The sequence below is a fragment of the Arachis ipaensis genome, chromosome B05, assembly GCF_000816755.2.
Source record: "Arachis ipaensis cultivar K30076 chromosome B05, Araip1.1, whole genome shotgun sequence".
NCBI lineage: Eukaryota > Viridiplantae > Streptophyta > Magnoliopsida > Fabales > Fabaceae > Arachis > Arachis ipaensis.
In genome coordinates, this window is record NC_029789.2 from 144254062 (window position 1) to 144273232 (window position 19171).

At 33.9% G+C, this 19171-nt stretch overlaps 3 protein-coding genes, 1 long non-coding RNA gene and 1 pseudogene across 4 annotated transcripts; 3 read left to right on the forward strand and 2 right to left on the reverse strand.

The window, feature by feature from the left end:
- LOC107641443 lies at window positions 77–5105 on the forward strand (annotated as a pseudogene).
- LOC107644658 (proteasome activator subunit 4-like) lies at window positions 5510–6807 on the forward strand. The gene is made up of 5 exons (XM_021103141.1): window positions 5510–5559; window positions 5654–5696; window positions 5836–5934; window positions 6181–6275; window positions 6364–6807. The coding sequence occupies exons 2-5, from the start codon at window positions 5692–5694 to the stop codon at window positions 6438–6440; spliced, it is 276 nt and encodes a 91-aa protein (XP_020958800.1). The 5' UTR covers window positions 5510–5559; window positions 5654–5691; the 3' UTR covers window positions 6441–6807.
- LOC110262658 lies at window positions 7088–11895 on the reverse strand. The gene is made up of 2 exons (XR_002347548.1): window positions 11804–11895; window positions 7088–7872 (listed from the first exon to the last, which is right to left on the reverse strand). It is a non-coding gene; the product is annotated as an uncharacterized LOC110262658 (long non-coding RNA).
- Window positions 12918–14921, forward strand: LOC107641444 (pentatricopeptide repeat-containing protein At4g21065-like). The gene is made up of 2 exons (XM_021103142.1): window positions 12918–14181; window positions 14303–14921. The coding sequence occupies exon 1, from the start codon at window positions 12941–12943 to the stop codon at window positions 14153–14155; it is 1215 nt and encodes a 404-aa protein (XP_020958801.1). The 5' UTR covers window positions 12918–12940; the 3' UTR covers window positions 14156–14181; window positions 14303–14921.
- On the reverse strand, window positions 16245–17056 carry LOC110272162 (ribonuclease S-4-like). The gene is made up of 2 exons (XM_021124045.1): window positions 16788–17056; window positions 16245–16694 (listed from the first exon to the last, which is right to left on the reverse strand). Exons 1-2 carry the CDS (start codon window positions 17025–17027, stop codon window positions 16245–16247), a joined length of 690 nt encoding a protein of 229 aa, XP_020979704.1. The 5' UTR covers window positions 17028–17056.

Here is a 19171-nt window from a genome sequence, read left to right on the forward strand (position 1 = left end):
TTTCATTACATTTTACGAGGCACACCACAAATGCAAAACTCTATCCTCTATTGTTCTATCTTCATCTTTAGCGCAAATGGCAACTCATAGCGATCATATTCCTAAAGATCTTGTATTGGAAATTCTAGCAAAATTACCTGTCAAGTCTTTGAAGCGATTTAGTTGCGTACATAAGTCTTGGCTAAATTTACTTGAGAATTCTAATTTTAAGAGCATGTACTATGAGAATTTAAAATCTAAAACTACTCACTCATCGTCTCTCCTTCTATGGAGATATTTTCATGACGAAAGAAGCGATGGAGACGTCTATGAATATGATGTGCATTTGCTTTCTGGAGAAAGGTACGAAAACATAGTTACGTTAGTTTTGCCAAGTTTGTTTGAAGACAATGGTTTTTATAAAGTTTTAGACTGTGTTAATGGTATCATATGTCACTATGAAGAAGAAGGTCTTGATGTAAAAATAGGACTTTGGAACCCCAAGACCGACCAGCGTAAAATTATTCCTCCGGGTATTACTGATGATGAGCCCGGCTTTGATCGGCAAATAAGTATTCATGGATTTGGTTATGATAATGTGAATGATGATTATAAAGTGATTCAATGTGTATATTATATTCATGGTCATACTTTTGTAGAAGAGCCTGTTCTAACAATTTGGCAAATTTATAGTCTAAAAAGTAATTGTTGGAAGAAACTTGATCTTGAAATGACTAAGAGGGAACATATAGATAATGCTTCTGTAGCGTACTTGAATGGAATATGCCACTGGTGGGGTAGCGAGTATGCCACTAATGGACTCGAAGAAGAACAAGTACTTGTGTCATTTAATCTGAGCACTGAAACGTTTCAAATCACATCAATTGTTTGGCTGCAAGAAAATGATGATAGTCCTATCAGAAGTTTGGTAGTGCTCAACAAGTCTGTTACTCTGATTTCCTCTTTTGCTGAGAATAATTGCATTGAAATATCTATTTTGGGTGAAGTTGGTGTGAAAGAATCATGGGTAAAGCTTTTTACACTTGAACCATTTCCATCAGAATTTTGTCGTCCAATGAGAATGGGCCACAAATGTGATCTAATATTTTTTATCAGAAACCACAGCAGTGAATTGGCTTCCTTTGATGTTATTACGGGCAAAGTAATTCACAATATTAATATCAAAACAAGCATGTTTGGTACATGGATTTATAAAGAAAGCCTCTTCTCTTTCATTAAAGAAATTAATTGATTAGTAAATATATAAATTTAAATGTAAGATATATTTAAATGGAGTATAAAAAGAGTATGTAAACTTTCTAAGATGAAAATTAATTTTAATATTCATGTTGATAGTTGAAATTGATTTGATAAGTTGATTTGTATTACATTCTAATATTTTAAAATGGTCAATTATGTGTCATATTTTAAAAAATAAGACTCTTGGTGTTAGAAAATAATAAATTTTAGATATATGAAGTTTAATGAAAACAAATGGGATAATTGTCCATTATACAAAGGTGTTTGCTACGGTACGTTGATAAATTAATACGTACTGATACGTTTAAAATATGAATAAATAAGAATAAGATATGTGGAATTTATTTTCCATGTCAGTATTTAATTTTTTTTTTTTAAATATATAGTATATCACCACTTTTACTAAAATACCCTTTTAATTAAATAAAAATTAAAAATATTTATTTATTTAATTTTATAAAAAAATTTAAATATCATTTCTTTATTTGATTAGACAAAAATACCCTTTGAATACCCCTATTCTAACAGCTCCTCCCCAAATCAAAAAAGGAAGTTGAAACAGAAACTCTAGCTTCTCCACCACCCCGTCCGTCGCTCTCAGGCACTACCATCGTCGTCTGGTCATCCGTGCTTCTTCCTCCTTCAAGAATCGCAGCTTCTTCTTCCTCGACCTCTGCGCGTCAGTTCCTGGTATTCATCTGCTCCATCGCGCTCCTGCCGCCGTCCGTCGGGCGCTCAGTCACCATCGTCTTCGTCTGGTCGTCGCAGATTCTTCCAACCCACCACTGTCTTCTGAGTTGTGTTCGTCGCCTGGCCTCTGTCTCCGTCACGATTCTGCCCCCCTCTTCTCAGGCTGCTCAGAAGAAAAACCCATCTCCATTCCAGTTTCCTTCCTTCGAGTTCAGAGAGCAGAAGCTCAACCAAGAAAAAAACCTTAGACTTTGACGGTCAGTTCACTGCTAACTTCTTCTGCGTTTTTTATTTATTCCATTTTCAATGATTATTTGATTACTGAATATTTGAATGTTTTGTGTTTTAATTTTCTATTGAATGATTATTTGATTACTAATGAGCTCTAGTTCTGCTGTGTTGCTATTTTTGTGTGTTGTGATATTTTTTTGAATGATCTTCTGCTGTGGTGCTGTTTTGTGTGTTGCTGTTTTGCTTTTTTATGTGTTCTTTATTTTTTATTGACATGCATCTGAGTGATATCACCACTGTAACTTAACTACTTGCTCTGTTGATGTGCTTTTGATTTCTGAATGTCATGCCACTTGTTATGTTGCTGCTGCTGATTTAGTGTTTTTTAACTTCTGAATCTGCTGTTTTTGAATTTTTGTTGATAGATTTATTGATTTTAGGATTTAGGGTGATTATATGTTGCTGTATTCTAATTTTAGTTGCTTATTGTTGTTGATTTCTGGCTCTGTTTAGTATGTTGTGCTGATTGTTCTTGATTTTTGGCTCCGTGAGTGTTGTTCTGTTTTTGGTCTATATTTGATCTTGTTCAAATTTCATGATTTTGTTACTGTCTCCTGAAAGTTGGGTTTCTTTTTCTAATATGCTTAACATTAGAAAGATTTGGAAAAATTTGTTACTCTTTGTTAAGTATGTGCTGAAACTTTGTTAAAATTTGCCTGAAAATTTTGTTATAAGATAGATAGATAGATGGATAGATAGATAGATAGATAGATAGATAGATAGATAGATAGATAGCTTTTGATATGAATATACAGTGGTTCCTCTACAGCTATTGATCTGGTTGATGAAGCCACTGCCAAACTGAAAATGAAAATTACTTCTAAACCTACTGCACTTGATGAGATCAACCGGTCAGTCTTGAAACTAGAGATGGAGCGACTGTCTCTAACAAATGATACAGATAAGGCCTCAAGAGATAGGCTAAATCGTCTTGAGACAGAGCTCTCTCTTTTGAAAGAGAAACAGGCTGAGCTCACTGAACAGTGGGAGCATGAAAAGTCAGTAATGACTCGAATTTAATCAATCAAAGAAGAGGTGTGTTATTGTTATTCAAGTGTTCACTCTCTTGTTTAAAATAGATTGATGAAATGTATGTGAAATTTGTTTTGTACTCGTGTTTATATCAACTTAAATAACATGTGCTAGTAAACAGGTGGAGTTGGTGATTATAATTGAATATAAATTTAATCACGTAAAAGATTATTGTAAATTGAACATCAATAGCAGATACTCATCGCTGGTTAATCTACATATGCAGATAGACAGGGTGAATCTTGAGATCCAACAGGCTGAGAGGGAGTATGATCTTAACTGTGCTGCTGAATTAAAGTATGGCAGTCTGAACTCCTTGCAACGGCAACTGGAAACTGCAGAGAAGGAATTGGATGAATACATGAGCTCCGGCCAGTCTATGCTGAGGGAGGAAGTTATAGGAAATGGTATTGCTGAAATTGTAAGCAAGTGGACAGGTATACCTGTTTCAAAACTATAACAATCAGAGAGGGAGAAGTTGTTGTATTTGGAAGATGTGCTCCATAAGCGTGTGGTCGGTCAAGACCCTGCTGTTAGGGCAGTAGCTGAGGCAATCCAACGGTCAAGAGCAGGTCTTTTGGATCCTCATCGTCCAATTGCTAGTTTCATGTTTATGGGACCAACGGGTGTGGGAAAGACAGAACTGGCTAAGGCACTTGCTTCCTACTTGTTCAACACAGAAGAAGCACTTGTAAGAATCGATATGAGTGAGTACATGGAAAAGCATGCAGTTTCAAGATTGATTGGAGCTCCACCTGGATATGTTGGGTATGAAGAGGGAGGTCAACTTACTGAGACAGTTCGCTGCAGACCTTATGCTGTTATTCTGTTTGACGAGATCGAGAAGGCACATGCAGATGTTTTCAATGTATTCCTTCAAATCTTGTATGATGGAAGAGTGACCGACTCGCAAGGCTGCACAGTGAGTTTTACTAACACAGTTATCATTATGACCTCGAATGTTGGATCCCAATACATAATCAACACTGATGATGAGACCGAGTTGAAAGGATCAACTTATGAAACCATAAAGCAGTGCGTACTGGACGCAGCAAGAGCTGTTTTCCACCCAGAGTTCATGAACAGAGTTGATGAGTATATTGTTTTCCAGCCTCTAGATCGTGAACAAATTAGTAGCATTGTGAGGTTACAGGTAATTTAACTACCAAGTACATTTTCAGCTACACTTGAAAATTTCTCTTATGTCCAAATTAATTGATGATTCTCATCAGGATTAGTGTGCTTGATCAGTCTATGATTGATGCTAACTACATTCTTGACCTGTTAAAATTCGAAGTTTCATCTTACAGTCGATGGTCTAACACACTCCTCCTCTTGTCAATTACAGTTGGAGTGCATGCAGAAGAGAATTTCGGACAAGAAGATGAAAATCAAGGTGACAGATGCTGCTATTGAACTTCTTGGAAGTCTAGGGTATGATCCAAACTATGGTGCAAGGCCAGTAAAGCGAGTGATTCAGCAGAATGTAGAGAATGAACTTGCCAAGGGTATTCTTAGAGGAGAATTCAAGGATGAAGACACAATCTTAATAGACACAGAAGTCACAGCGTTTTCCAACGGCCAACTTCCCCAACAAAAGCTTACTTTTAGAAAGATTGAACCTGATTCAGCAGAACCTTCCACTCAAGACAGCTTGGAACCTTTTCCACAGACATCTTAAAAGGCATTATAGTTCCTTATCGTATCACATACCAAGTATCACATAATTTTGAGTGTATATTGGTTTTGTTAAACCGATTGAATAATGATCCTGGTATAGTTTGCATCAAATATATAGTAACAAAATTGCTTAGTGACCAATGATCAATACAAATACCACACTTCATAATTCACACTTGTCTCTCAAAAGTATTATAAATATTTATCTAATAACATATCTACTGTGAGATTAGTAAATTAACCCATCATAATTCATGATGTTAACAGTGCTAAATATGAACAAGGCTTAGTTTGTTTTTAAGCTGTGCCGAACTTGGACGTTAAATTACAGTTTTGGTCACACATTTTCCCGACTGCAGAACTCCGTTACACAATAATCAGCTTTACTTTTAATCCCGTTCTTCTGTCAACATATTCATTTTCTGAGATGTGTTCTTTCTTATCCTTTAAAATATTTGTTACACTTTCTAATATATCTTTCAATTAATAACAACAACAAAACTTTAGCTAACTGGATGAGATTGACATATCTTTCTGGGTGATTATTAGTTTCATGTTTCTTATATGCTTTATTTGATTCCAGGATCTGAAGTCATTCTCTTCATTTATCATGGCTATTCTCTCAAGGTATTTCCATTTTTCATTGTTTCCCATTGTAGTTAGAAATTGTTGTGCTATGGGTAATTTGAGAGACTAATATGTTGTTGGTTTCTCCTTGAAGTTCTCATCATGAATCCTTGAAAGCTCAGAAAGCAATTAATGAGGTAGACTTATCCCCTTCAGATGATTGTTGACTTGTATTGTAGTTTTATTGTCTTGATATAATTTAATAGTTCCTGATTTTCAACAGCTTTTTGTAAAGTACAACATCCAATTTTCTAGAGTATCTAAAAGCTTTTTTAGGATATCAGACAAAGACAACCATACTTGTGGACTGGGATTTTCATATTTGGTTTCTCAGATTGGCTCTATGAGTTTTGATTCCACAGGCTTGCATTGGCGGTAAATGGCAACTCATTTGGCCTTCTTTCTTTTCATATTTGACTAGGTTTTAAAGTTGTTTAACACTCACTATAGATTGAGATGGCCTGACACATGCTTTAGGCTTTGTTTCTTCACTACTTTTGTTTTATCTTATTCATCTTTAGTTTGCTTTCTGCTTTACATCTTTTTGACTTGTAAATGCTTTCTATTTTATAATTTTGCACATTCAAAGCCTTGGCTCAATAAAATACTTTTCTCTTTCAGGTATAATTTAATGGCTAACAGAGTTTTGCTCTTGCTAGCTTTGGCTTCTCGGAACCACCCAAATTCATCAACTAGAATCCTGAGTGAAACAACTGGTTTGTATTGCTTGTTATATACTTTTGAATCCTCCTTTGTGCTATCTTTTGTGCATTGTGTTTACTATTTATGCTTTTGCTCGTATAGGCCACTTTTTGAAGAATTTGAAAAGTCAACTTCCTCAGACAAGGATACTTGCAATTTCGGCTTTGAATACACCTTAAAGAAATCACCGAACAAGCTGTCACCTGGTGAGAAATCTGCTGTACTCGAGGATTTGCAAGGCAATGCCAAGTCATCCCTTGAAGAAGCTTTAACTCACACCTTTAATGGCTGATATGGCTAGAACAATTTTGAGAGATTCTGACAAACACAAAAAAAAAGTGTGTTGCATGTCAGTGGTTTTTCTTTTTCTTTTTCCCCAACCTTGTTTTTGTTTTAGTCTATTCTTTACAGTTCATTTTTGGTGCTTGACCCTGGTGCCATTTAATTCTCTGGGGCCAGTCCCTGTACTTTTAGGTAACAAATAATGGAAAAAAATTTCCTTCTTTGTATGCTACCATTTTTGTTGTATGGAATACAATTTTTTTTCTCCTTCTCTGTGGCAAGAACAAGGTGTCCCCATTTATGTGTGGGATTGATTTTAATTGAATGTTGTTATGACCTTTGGTTGTAAGTTTCAAGCTTGTTCACATCAATACAACAATAAAGTTACAAGCCATGATTTTTAAATTAGTTACATGCTCATTGTAATGTTCATTGAGAAGATTGTGCATTAAAATATGCAACTAAACAAACAAATTTAAGGGAAAATATTTCATAGAATAGCTTCATATGAAAAACCATTATATGTAAATCAAATTCAGCTAGCTAACTTAAGAGTTCAAACTTGTTATGCATAATAGTAATAATAATATACAAAATTATTGCTAAAGTAGAAATGGTAGAGCCTCTTAGTGTCATCATCCTTTACCATGTCTTCCCTCCTTTTGATTGAAGAAGTCCATGCATGCGACCTAGATATATAATAATCTTACATAATACAGTTTCACATTTCCATGCATACACCATTAAAATAGTTGGTTGACATCTCTAATAATATATATTTTGGTTGTAATTTTTGTTACAAAGAGAAGTTACAAAATGTAACATAAATAACCAATCACAGAGTAACACGGCAGCAACTACAAAAAAAAAATTGTTTTTGCCATTTTTATGTGAGTCTCCCCCTCCTGAAAATTAAAGTTCCTCCACTCATTTTACAAAGAATAGCTAGATAGTGACATAAAGTCTTACTTGAGTTCTTATATTCTGTGCAATCTGTACAGGGAGTATAATCACTTCCAAGATAACTTATAAACAACTAGGAACTTGGCTTTTTTTAAATAAACAACTTTAAGAGTTGTATACAAGAAAATTGCCAACCAAAACCAGGAAGCAAACAGTAGATACCAGAAAAGTTGTATACAGTAAGTAAAAGAGAACAGGACCTATTCATTATAGAGCTCAAAACCGGTAATGCTAAATTGGTACTGAGAAGTGGCACTTGAATCTGAGTTGGCTAAATTAAACAGCTCCTCAAATCAACAAGAGAGTTTGCTGTATGAGTTTTCACCGGTGATCAAATTGTTATGAAATATGTGTATTGTGACAATCCTGAAAATGAAGGCATATTAGAGAAAGGCACTTGTCTAAATTAGTGAACAGTACCAAGGAAAAAAACCAGGACAGATGAACATAAAATTGCACGATAATCTTTCACTTACTTTTTACCCCAGAATATTATCATGGTAATAAATTTGAAGAAACCTAAGGCAAACTAATGGATCTTGTTGCTTAATTAGGCCATTATTTTATTACGATTCATGCATTACATACTTCCCTCTTCTATTGTTACTTAACCGAGTCAACCAAGTGCAAAACTATTTTTGTGAAATAAGAAAATTTGTACATATTATAATACAACCTCCTAAGTGCACTGATATCACTAACTACCTTAGTGGAAATAAGCTATCAGTTAAAGTATATCATGCAAAAACAAACTGAAATTATGAAGTAATGTACAATATGAGCATGTATGTTGTGAGCAGGGAAGTTAGACCATACAAATGAGAAACATTAATCTTTAGTTAGTATTTGATGCTTGAACATTTGGTAATCCAATTGCATTATGTTTTAGCAACATAAGAAGAAAAAATATCTCTTTGCATTTTTAATGTTAAAAGTTTACATATTCATATATTCTCTTAACTGTTACTTTTATCATTATCATATTTATTAATTTCTGAATTTGTTGTTATTTACTGGCTTCCTTAAAGTTATATGAACCATTACAATTCTGAATGTCCATTTGCATTCAAGATTTTATTTTCCTTCCAATGGTTGGAGTCATCTTCTATCTATATTATAAAATTTAGAGATATGTGAAATGTGAATGGAAATAAGACTGGCTGTATTTTCCTTTCGGAAAAGTTCTGCATACAAGTGATTAGGGCTTGTAAGAATTACAAGTCAATTAACCCCTAATCCCCCAAAACACGCTGCAAGTACTACGTCACTTACACGCGCTATATATAACTACCAAATTTAAAAGATTTGTTTCCTTCTTCGTTCTCCTTCTTTTCAAATTTGCTCGTTCTTCTTCTCGCGCGTCTTCCCCTACTTTTTCGATCGTTCTTTTCTCCTCCTTTCTCACTGGTTTGTTCTTCGTCATTGACGTTAGTTCCTCTCTCTGTAACTCCAGCTTCGTTTTCTTTTTGATTTTCTGGTTTCTGAAATCAAAGTTTGAACTCGTTTTGAAGATAATGGATGATTCAACCTCAGATTGTCAGCTGAATCAAGGCGAAGTAGATTATGAATTTGAATCTAACGTAGTTCCTGAGGTTTGATTTACATACGATTACTTTGAATTTTTTGTTATTTTAGTTGAGTTGTTATCGTTCGGGTGTATTAGATCAGACATGATTGGGTGTATTTTTTGTTTTTGATATGGTGTATTCTGCAGCCTCTCTCTATTGTTGATGACCAGTTTGTTCCCAAGGTTGGAATGACCTTTACCACCCTTGAAGATGCTGGAAAAGTTTACAGGAACTACGCCAAGGCTGCAGGATTTTTTACAAGAGTTTGGAGCACAAATAGGAAGGGAAACGAGATTAAGAATCAATTGATTACATATAGCAGAGAGGGAAAATAGAAATCTAAAATATCAATTGATTTCAGGTAATGTTTGTTTAAAATCTGCAGCAGAGGTGTAAATTTAATTTTTTTTGGGTGTATTTATAGTCTGTGTTTGGGTGTATTCTGCAGATCTCTATGAAGACCGTCATATATGGGTTCTAATCTATCTGGATCACCACTTCTGGGCAGGGATGAGAAGCACACAAAGGAGCGAGAGCATGCATTCTTTTGGGTGTAAAAGCAGTGTTCTTTTGGGTGTATTTCTGAATTTTCTTGTATTTCACATTTTACATATATATACATATATATACTTCAGAATCTTGTTTTTATGTTATAAAATACTGTTTGTTTTTTTTACAACGGTTTAAGGGTTTTAGGTATTAGGGTTTAGGGTTTACAGTTTAGGTTTTAGGGTTTACGGGTTAGGGGTTAGGGTTTAGGTTTTAAGTGTTTAGGGTTCAGGATTTTAGGGATAAAGCATCAGGGGGATAGATTTTTGGGTGTATATTCAACTTTTTTTGGGTGTAAAAAATGGCAGGTTATGGGTGTATATTTGGTTTGATATTTTTCTTCATATTATAGTACTTGTAATTCATACATTTTGAATACAGCAGAGAGAGTTTAATTATTGAAAGAAATTTTACAATAAACTGGATTATAATTGAAAATTTTTTACAGCATGAGTTCAATTTGTTACAGGACTATATAACATTTACATTAATCAGTGTCAATATCCTTAGAATCTATCTGACAATTTGGTGATGCACCCTTAGCGGCGGGATGTGCATCAGGCCACCAAATCCCAAATCCCTAACAATTGGTTTCTTCTCCTCGCTCATGTTTCTGAATTTCTCACTTAACAAATGTGTTGCACACTTAAGGTCTTTGATTTGCTGTAAACAAAGCAAAATTATAGTCAGATATATTTCTATTATATAAAACTGATTTCATCTAAGACATATATTTGTTCTTACATTTTTTTCAGCTTAGTTTCTGCCTGCCATTTTTTCTGAAATGAAAAATACACCCATAGATATCAGTAAGATACACCCATAGATATGATTCAGATACACCCATAGATATGAGTCAGATACACCTATAGATATCAGTCAGATATCACTCAAACATGCATTAATATACAAGGTCAAGCAATATACACCCATGGACAAGCAAATATTAGAACAGTTGCAACTGTTGACTATATTACAGTATATCAGTTCAGAAATATACACCCAATAAATTATGCTATATACACCCAACAAAATACTCAATATACACCCACCAAATCACGCAATATACTCCCAAAAATCAGTTACCAGAAGAACTAGAACAACAAGAACAGTAACATCTAAAACAACTAAGAAGAACAGAATAACCTAGAAGCAAGAATAACAGTAAAACCTAGAACAAGTAGAACATTAAAAACTGTAAAATGAGACCTAGAACAAGAAGAACAGTAAAATCTAGAAGAATGTAGAAGAACAGTAAAACCTAGTTCTTCGTTTTCGAAATGTGAAAAATATACAATATAAGTAAAATAGTAACGTAACGCACCTTGAGTATTATAACTTCGTTTTTTTCTGGAGATTGTTGATCGAGAGTTCTATGTTGTGTTGATGGAGAGTTCTAATCTTCGCGACGAGTCCTATCTCTGCAGTTTGGAATGTTGCTCGAAAACGAACGGTTTGTGTTTTCTTCGAAGGGCTTGGAGAAGTGGAAGAGTGCGCCATTAAGGAGCGTTATTTTGCGAAGAGCAACCGTTGAGTGGGGCGCGTGTAGTTTACGTTCCATTCAAAGAGAGATGAGTGCGCGTGTGAATGAAGTGTGGGCTGGGAACTTGTATAACTTGTAGGGCCTTTTTGCTTGTATGTGTAGCAGGCCCGTTTTCCTTTTGTCAATTGGGGGTTTAGCTTGTTTGCTTTTATTTGATCTAAATACCCGAATGGTGTATATGTTCAGTTTACAATTTTTTTTAATTCATTCAGGGGAAATAAGCTATCAGTTGAAGTATATCATGCAAAAACAAACTGAAATCATAAAGCAATGTACAATATGAAAACTGTAGAGATAAATATAATAGGGGGTGTTTGAGCAAGACAGCAACAAATTGTAAGCCCGGTCATATGAAAACTGTAACATACACAAGTAGTGCATAGAAAACAAAATAGGGGGTGTTTGAGCAAGCCAGCAACAAATTCAAGGTTCGATGATAATCAGTAACAAATTCAACTCTGATGATTTTTAGCAAAGAAAAAAAATTAAACTCGGTGATTATTCAGCAAGACAACAACAAATTCAAGATTCAATCACTAACAAATTAATTGATTACCAATTCAACATCATCTCAAAATACAGGGAGAAGGGAATCTGGGAAAGGGAGAACAGGGAAAGTGATGATGCATGGACTTACCAACGGCGACTGGGTGACGAAGAGGATCCGACCCCAGAAGAGGACGAGCAACGAAGCAATTGACGACCCTACGACGGTCCATGATCCACGGCGACTCGCGACAGCAAGTACTTAAAACCAGAAGACGATGAGCGACGACGATCTGATGAGTGCTTCTGTCGTCGACGAGGAGGAGCCCAGGGAAGGCCGTGAGACGTTGAAATGCCGGCGACAAGACGAGAGCAGCAACGAGACGCTGGTGAGTGTGAACGAGTAGAGAATCTAGTGAGATCGAGAGAGACTCTAGTGGCAGTGAAAGAGAAGAGACAGTTTGAGTCTCAGAATTGGGAATGAGAGAGACGTTCGTTGAGAGTGTGCTGGTGAGAAATCCGGGAAGATGAAGACACAAAGCTCTGTTCTTTTATTTTTTTTTCTCAGTTTTTCAGATGATTTTTTGGTATGAATAATTATAGATGAAGGTTGCGTGAGAACCCAGTAAACAAAGAATAAAGTGATTTTGTTTAGTACTTTTTAAATTTATTTAATTTTGTTGGTATGAATGATTGATTAGGATTTATAAAAAGACAAATGATTTTGTTAAATGTATTTTTATTTTTATTTTTTAGATTATTTAAATTTTAAAATTATAAAATTAAACACTTTAATTAATTTAAAAGAATAATTTTTGTCTAATATATATAAAAAAGGTATTTAAGTCTTTTTATAAAATTAAATAAATAAATATTTTTTATTTTTATTTAATTAAAATGGTGTTTTAATAAAAGTGGTGATATACTATATATTTAAAAAAGAAAAAATTAAATACTGACGTGGAAAATAAATTCTACATGTCCTATTGTTATTTGTCCATATCTTAAACGTATCGGTACGTATTAATTTATCAACATACCGTAACAAACACCTTATTCAAATGGCAGTGCGTTCTGCATCACTTAGCAGTTTCAGAAAGCCCCTTTACCTAGGGAACTTGATGATTCGAGATTCTACCAATAACGGCTTCTATACTGAAACCTTAAACATATACACTTCAATGGTTTCACACACTGGTGGGCATGGGAACACCTTCACTTACCCTTTGCTCCTAAAGGCCTGTGCCAACCTGGGTATGTTGCGGAAGCATATAATTTATTCAATCAAATGCAGCATCAAAGTACTGGCATAGATTTTATTGTATTTCTAATTCTTATATCTGGTTGTATACAAGTAGGAGATCTCTTATTAGCTTCATCCGTTCAAGCTTTTGTACTTAAATGTGGATGCGATAAAGAGGAGTTCATTGAAAATTTGCTAATAATTATGTATGCAAAATGCAGTGACCTTGCATCTGCTAGAAGGATATTTGATTTGATTATCAAAAAGAGTATTTTCTCATGGACATCAATGATTGCAGGATATGCCCATTCGGATCACCCATTGGAGGCATTGCATTTGTTTAGAAGGCTTGTACGGACAGATTTTAGACCCGATGGACCAACCGTTGCTACTGTTATATCAGCTTGTGCTGATATAAGATCAATTAGCATAGCACAAAAGATGGAAGATTATATTTCTCTAAATGGATTGGAATTCGATCTACAAGTCCAAACATCTCTCATACACTTGTACTCCAAGTGTGGAAGCATCAAGAAAGCCCAAGAAGTATTTGAAAAAGTGGCAGATAAAGATTTAACTGTTTGGTCTTCCATGATAAATAGCTATGCTATTCATGGGATGGGGAAAGAAGCGATTGACCTATTTCGTAAAATGACAACTACAGAAGGGATAATTCCATATGCTATTGTTTACACCAGTGTTTTGCTGGCTTGTAGCCATGCAGGGTTAGTAGAAGATGGATTGAAGTACTTCATAAGTATGCAAAAAGATTTTGGAATAACTCCTAAGATAGAACATTGCACTTGCTTGGTAGATCTTCTTGGTCGAGTTGGCCGGCTTGACTTAGCATTAGATACGATTCAGGGGATGCCCTTGGAAGCACAAGTGCAAGCTTGGGCTCCCTTGCTCAGTGCTTGTAGGATCCATGGTAATGTTGAGCTTGGGGAGATTGCTGCTGTCAAGTTACTAGAGCTTAGTCCTGGAAGCTCTGGAAATTATGTATTGATGGCTAATTTGCACACCTCATTCGGGAAGTGGAAGGAGGCGCATGCAATGAGAAAATTGATAGATGGTAAAGGACTGGTTAAAGAATGTGGGTGGAGCCAGGTTGAGATCATTGGTAGATTTCATACATTTGCAGCAGGAAATCCGTCACGTGTTCAGTTGGCCAATATCTATAAGATGCTAGAAGATCTAAATTTTACTCTTCAAGAAGGTAGCTATGCAGGACAAGCTGTAACAATGAATAATGACCCGTAAAAAAGAACCACCTTTGAAGACATGAGGTTATACAACAAAAACTTTTGCTTCTGGTCATGTCAATTTGTAATCTTGCATTTATAAGATTATGCCAATTTCAAGTGATTCTTACCCTACTACATGATTTGTCTCTGTCTCCTAGAACAGATGTTATTTCATTTTCTCCAAATGAAGAGACCAAGGAAGCACTGATAATAGTACGAGACTTCACCATCAATAATAATGATGCTTCAGTGTTCTTGGATGCTCAACATTGCTGCATCATGAAAACCAGCTTAGATTATCTCTCCAGTTTGTCTGCTAATGATGGTTTATCAGGAGCAATGAGAGCATTGATATCTGAAACTTCAACTGTGTTTGCACATTGTAGTAGTAGCTACATTGAAGCAAATATGAAAATTGAGTCCACTGCTTCAGAACTGTCGAGAGCTGATAACTTAAAATCTGACCTTGAAAATAACAAGAATCAGTTCAATGATATGGTGGCGTCAGAAAAAGAGCTGCAGCAAAAGTTGGCACGTTTGGAGGAAATGAAAAAGGAGCTAGAAAAGCAAATCAGAACTACTAATGCCAACATCATGGCTTCTCGAAAAGAACTGAACACGACTCGAAAGAGAAAGAGAGGTGTTTATGTGGAAGGAAAGGCACTCAAAGCTCAAATGGATGTGAAGGAGAAAGTACCACGTTTGCAACATGAGCATGACTTGGCAAAGGAAAACCAGGAAAAAATCAAAGCTGAATGGTCAGAGTTTGGAGAAAAAATTAATAAGATTGTTGTAAAGTCAGCTGTACAAGATTAGCGAGAGGAGTTTGGTTATTATATTCAAAACACAATTCTTTTATTATTAACATTGTGATTGAGTATCTATTTTGTTTTGCTCAACTTGGAGTTGAAATTGTTCCGGTCCTCATTAGCCCAGTTTCATACTGATTCCTCTCGCTTCATCCCAAGTATAAAGTTTAACTTTTGTATGGTGACTATTGTTTTTATGTGAGATTATATGCGTGTTATATCTCTAACTTGCACATATTTGTAAAATCAGGCATTGTCAGCAAAGGTAGTCATTGATGCACATTCTATACGAAATTTTGGGAGGCCTTTGCTTCTAATATAGCCACTTAATATGTCTATTTCCAAACTGAAGCACAGGCTTCTTGAGCTTCAAGAAACTCATCCCCAAGAATGACCAATGAAACTGTTTAGAAGGCTGTAAGTGCTTGTCTTTTTATTGAGTGTGTTCATTGCTCATTGTGTCTAATTCGATATGTTGTATAAATCATTATGCTTGTACTCATTGCTCCCATTGTTTTTTTCTCAGGCTGCTGCCTTGAAAGGTTCTAAGGCTGCTTGCACTAGAAGAACCAACTCAATTTTCTGTTTCAGGTGTTGATTTTTTGTTTGTTATATTAACAAAAGGGTGCTTTTATAACACCTTCAAATTTATAATTTTATATAGATTTATAACTATTGAATGATAATTAATAAAACAAGTCTATACTTAATAGTTAATACTATAATTTACCCTATTTATTACACTAAAAAAAAAAATTTTCGCACAAAAAGTAGCATGTTGGTAAACTGAACGGACAATAAATTATTATTAACTCATGGATGTATATTATGTTCTTGTAAACCATCAGTTGGTTGAACTGAATGATTTCCAATAATTGACCATCCTTTTTATTTGCTTTGCAGTTGCCAGCTCATATCAAAATAAAATATTCAGGTGTTGATCCTGGAGCTAGGAAGAGAAAAGGAGAGCGTAAGGAGGGAGAGGGCTCATTGCTCCCATTGTTTTTCAGAACCAAATCAATTACCTGTTTCAGTGTTGATTCTTTGTTTTTTATATAACAAAAGGGTGCTTTCATGTTTCTTAGAAAAAATAAATAAATAAATAAGGAGAGCTTATTTTTCTTGTTAGAGTATTTGTTTTTCTTTTACTCTTATATTTATCATTTGAAGGAAAAAAAATTTAGAAATCTTGTAGAGAAAATATTAAATAATGCAAAATAAAAAAGAATTTAGTCATATTAGAAGCCATTTTGTGATACTAATTTTATCCTAATTATAATTCACATTTTAATAATTTTACCAATATATCATTTTTAAAGTAGTTGGTAGGGGTATGTTAATGAGATTTCCTTGGCATGAGTTGTAACCATTACCACATGAGATATATGTAGCTCCGTTGACATCCAGACACACCCGAACCTCAAGCAATAACACAACATTATTGTGAGGCATTACGCAGTATAGTTGAGGCTCATACGGACCAATTTTAGCTTTAATTGCATCAACAATATCAATATAATTATAAGTTACGGTTGCATTAGGCCTTATTCCTGCATTTTCGAGCATGCGCAGGATGTCCAATTTATTTTTAATACCAATGGCTAAACTAAAATATTGAAGTTGCTTAAAGTTATTAAGACTGCAGGTTCCATGCTTCTTCCATTCATCTTCCCAAAAGTTGTTATTCCATTTTTGGCCATTTAGATTTGGCCAATCAATTGCTAATTGGCCTCTCAAACTAGTTATCTACAAGAATAAATCACAAAAATAATTAATAATTAATTTATTAAATAACAAGAAGATAAATAAAAATGGATAAAGTTTAAATAATTAACTCACTGTCTTTATGTTAAATGAAGCTGAAGTGCTTCTAGAACAGAATTGTGGCCAAGGGCGAGAGAAATTTTGCGGCCATAATCCATGTATTGTGAAATTTTTTTGAGTTGTCAGTACTCCATATTGCTGCTGATAGGATGGTGGCCATTGTAGGGATAATTTGAAGTATTGATAAGTACTATAAGTAGGACGAAATAAAAATGTAACTAGTATGATATAAAAAACAATGAAAACTGATTTCATTGTACAAGTACAAAGGATTGGAGAGACTGATAGAGGTTAGAGGATTGGAGAGAGTGATGATTCTCTCCCCCTTATAAATAGAGGGTTAGAATTCATCTAAATTAAAATTGATTTAAGCAATCAAAATTTTCTATTCACAACCTGTTATTTAATAAATTAATTATTAATCAAACTATCTAAACAAACCGACATTGATAACTTTGAATTAATAATTATTTGGAAGAGCATCAATTTATGTATATTGCTTTAATTGTTATTAGGCAGATACACCAAAGCTACGCTTCTTCTTTTATGTTTTTATTTTTTATTTTCTTTTATATTTTTATTGCCCTTGATATTTTGCATGTAATTTATAAAATCTTTATTTTTTACACTACTGCATATAAAATTTTTATTTTTCATTTGTCTAAATTAAGTTTAGAGTTATTTTTTTTAATAGATCACAAAAACTGTGGAAGCTAATCTCTTACTAAAATTGGTTAGTTTAGACAACATATTAAGTTAATGCCAATAAAAAGTTTGAGCAAAAAATTCACAAAATTTAATGAATTTAATTAAAAATAACAAAAAAAATTTAAAATAAATGACTATTTATATCCATAAAAGATGAAAACATTGATATATATATATCCACACTAGATCGAAACTAAACTTGTACCCACATAAGATGTCCTTTGTGTGACAAAAGTACTCTACGTGGCACTCTAACCTTCCAAAGACAGGGTACTTTTGTCACACAAAGGACATCTTAAGTGAGTACAAGTTTAATTTTAATTTAGTATGGGTACATATGTCAGCGTTTTCATCTTTTATGGGGGTACAAATGGTCATTTATTCAAAAAACTTACCACCCAAAAAATAAGCTCTATTTCAAATATAAAACTTTTGCACGTCAAATTGGTGAATTATTGATTTCTCTAAGGAAGAAATTAGAACTCCTTCATTTTTCATTAATTTATCCATACTTTATTCCTTTTAATTATATAATAATTGTTCTTCGTTAAATTTGATTTTTACATTATTTTGTAGTGGGACGATTTTTTGTCACAATAACTTATGTTTGAAATGGTTTGTATTTAAGATAAAGTCAAATTTATTCAAATATTATATCTTTGTGTATTGTAAGAATTGATATATTTATTTGATTTTGAAATGAGATTTTAGTGTAGATACTTTTTTTTGAAGAAATATATGCATTTATAAGAATAAGTTCATACTCTTTACTATTCATGTTAAGTTTAAGATAAGATTTGTATTTAGGCGTTTTAAAAAAATACAATTTCGACTTAATGAGCAGAACTTAAAACTAGAAAAGTGTACGATTAAAGTTAGATTTGTTGGGTTATGTTTTTTAGGTTACATATTTAGAAGAGAATTATTTTTCACGTATAAGTCTTTACAAGTTATTTATATTCATGCATTTTGTGTTGTTCCTGTTGAAAAAACTTAACAAAGGTTCAAAACAAGAACTTGTCTAACAGCGGAAACATCAAAAATAATTTTCCCACAACCTGTGCGATTAAATAGACAATACCAAAGATACTCCAAGCATCAAATATAATGGCAGAAATTAAATAATCAGACACCAGAATTTTAACGTGAGAAAACTCCCAAAAGAGGGACAAAAAATCCATGGGACCTAGTCCAGTAAAATCTTTCACTATCAGAATAATGGGTATACAAACAGTCTTCCTAGTGACACTAGGGCATCTCAACAATCAACAAAATACATCATCAAAACTGATGGAATCAACATAAACCCTCCACAAAGTGGGTATCTCAAATCAGGCAAAAGAGAATGCAATACAACTAGCAAGTTATATCCTAATGTTCATCTCTACACCAGGAATAACATACTGAAATTTCATAAAAAATTGAGCGAATTTACCAGATCAATCGGATCAAGATAGCTTGCCATTTCCCCCAAATTTTCTCTTCTCACTGGATGCCTTTTTTTAAAGGGATAAGTATTGTTTTGGTCCCTCACGTTGAGGGTCGGAATCGAATCCGTCCCCGATCTAATTTTCGATTTAGAATCGTCCTTAACATTTTTTTTCGTATTAAAATCGTCATTTTTAATTTTTATTCCTAAACTACCCTTCCTTTTTAATAAAATTAAAAAATTAAAAAAAAATAAACCACAG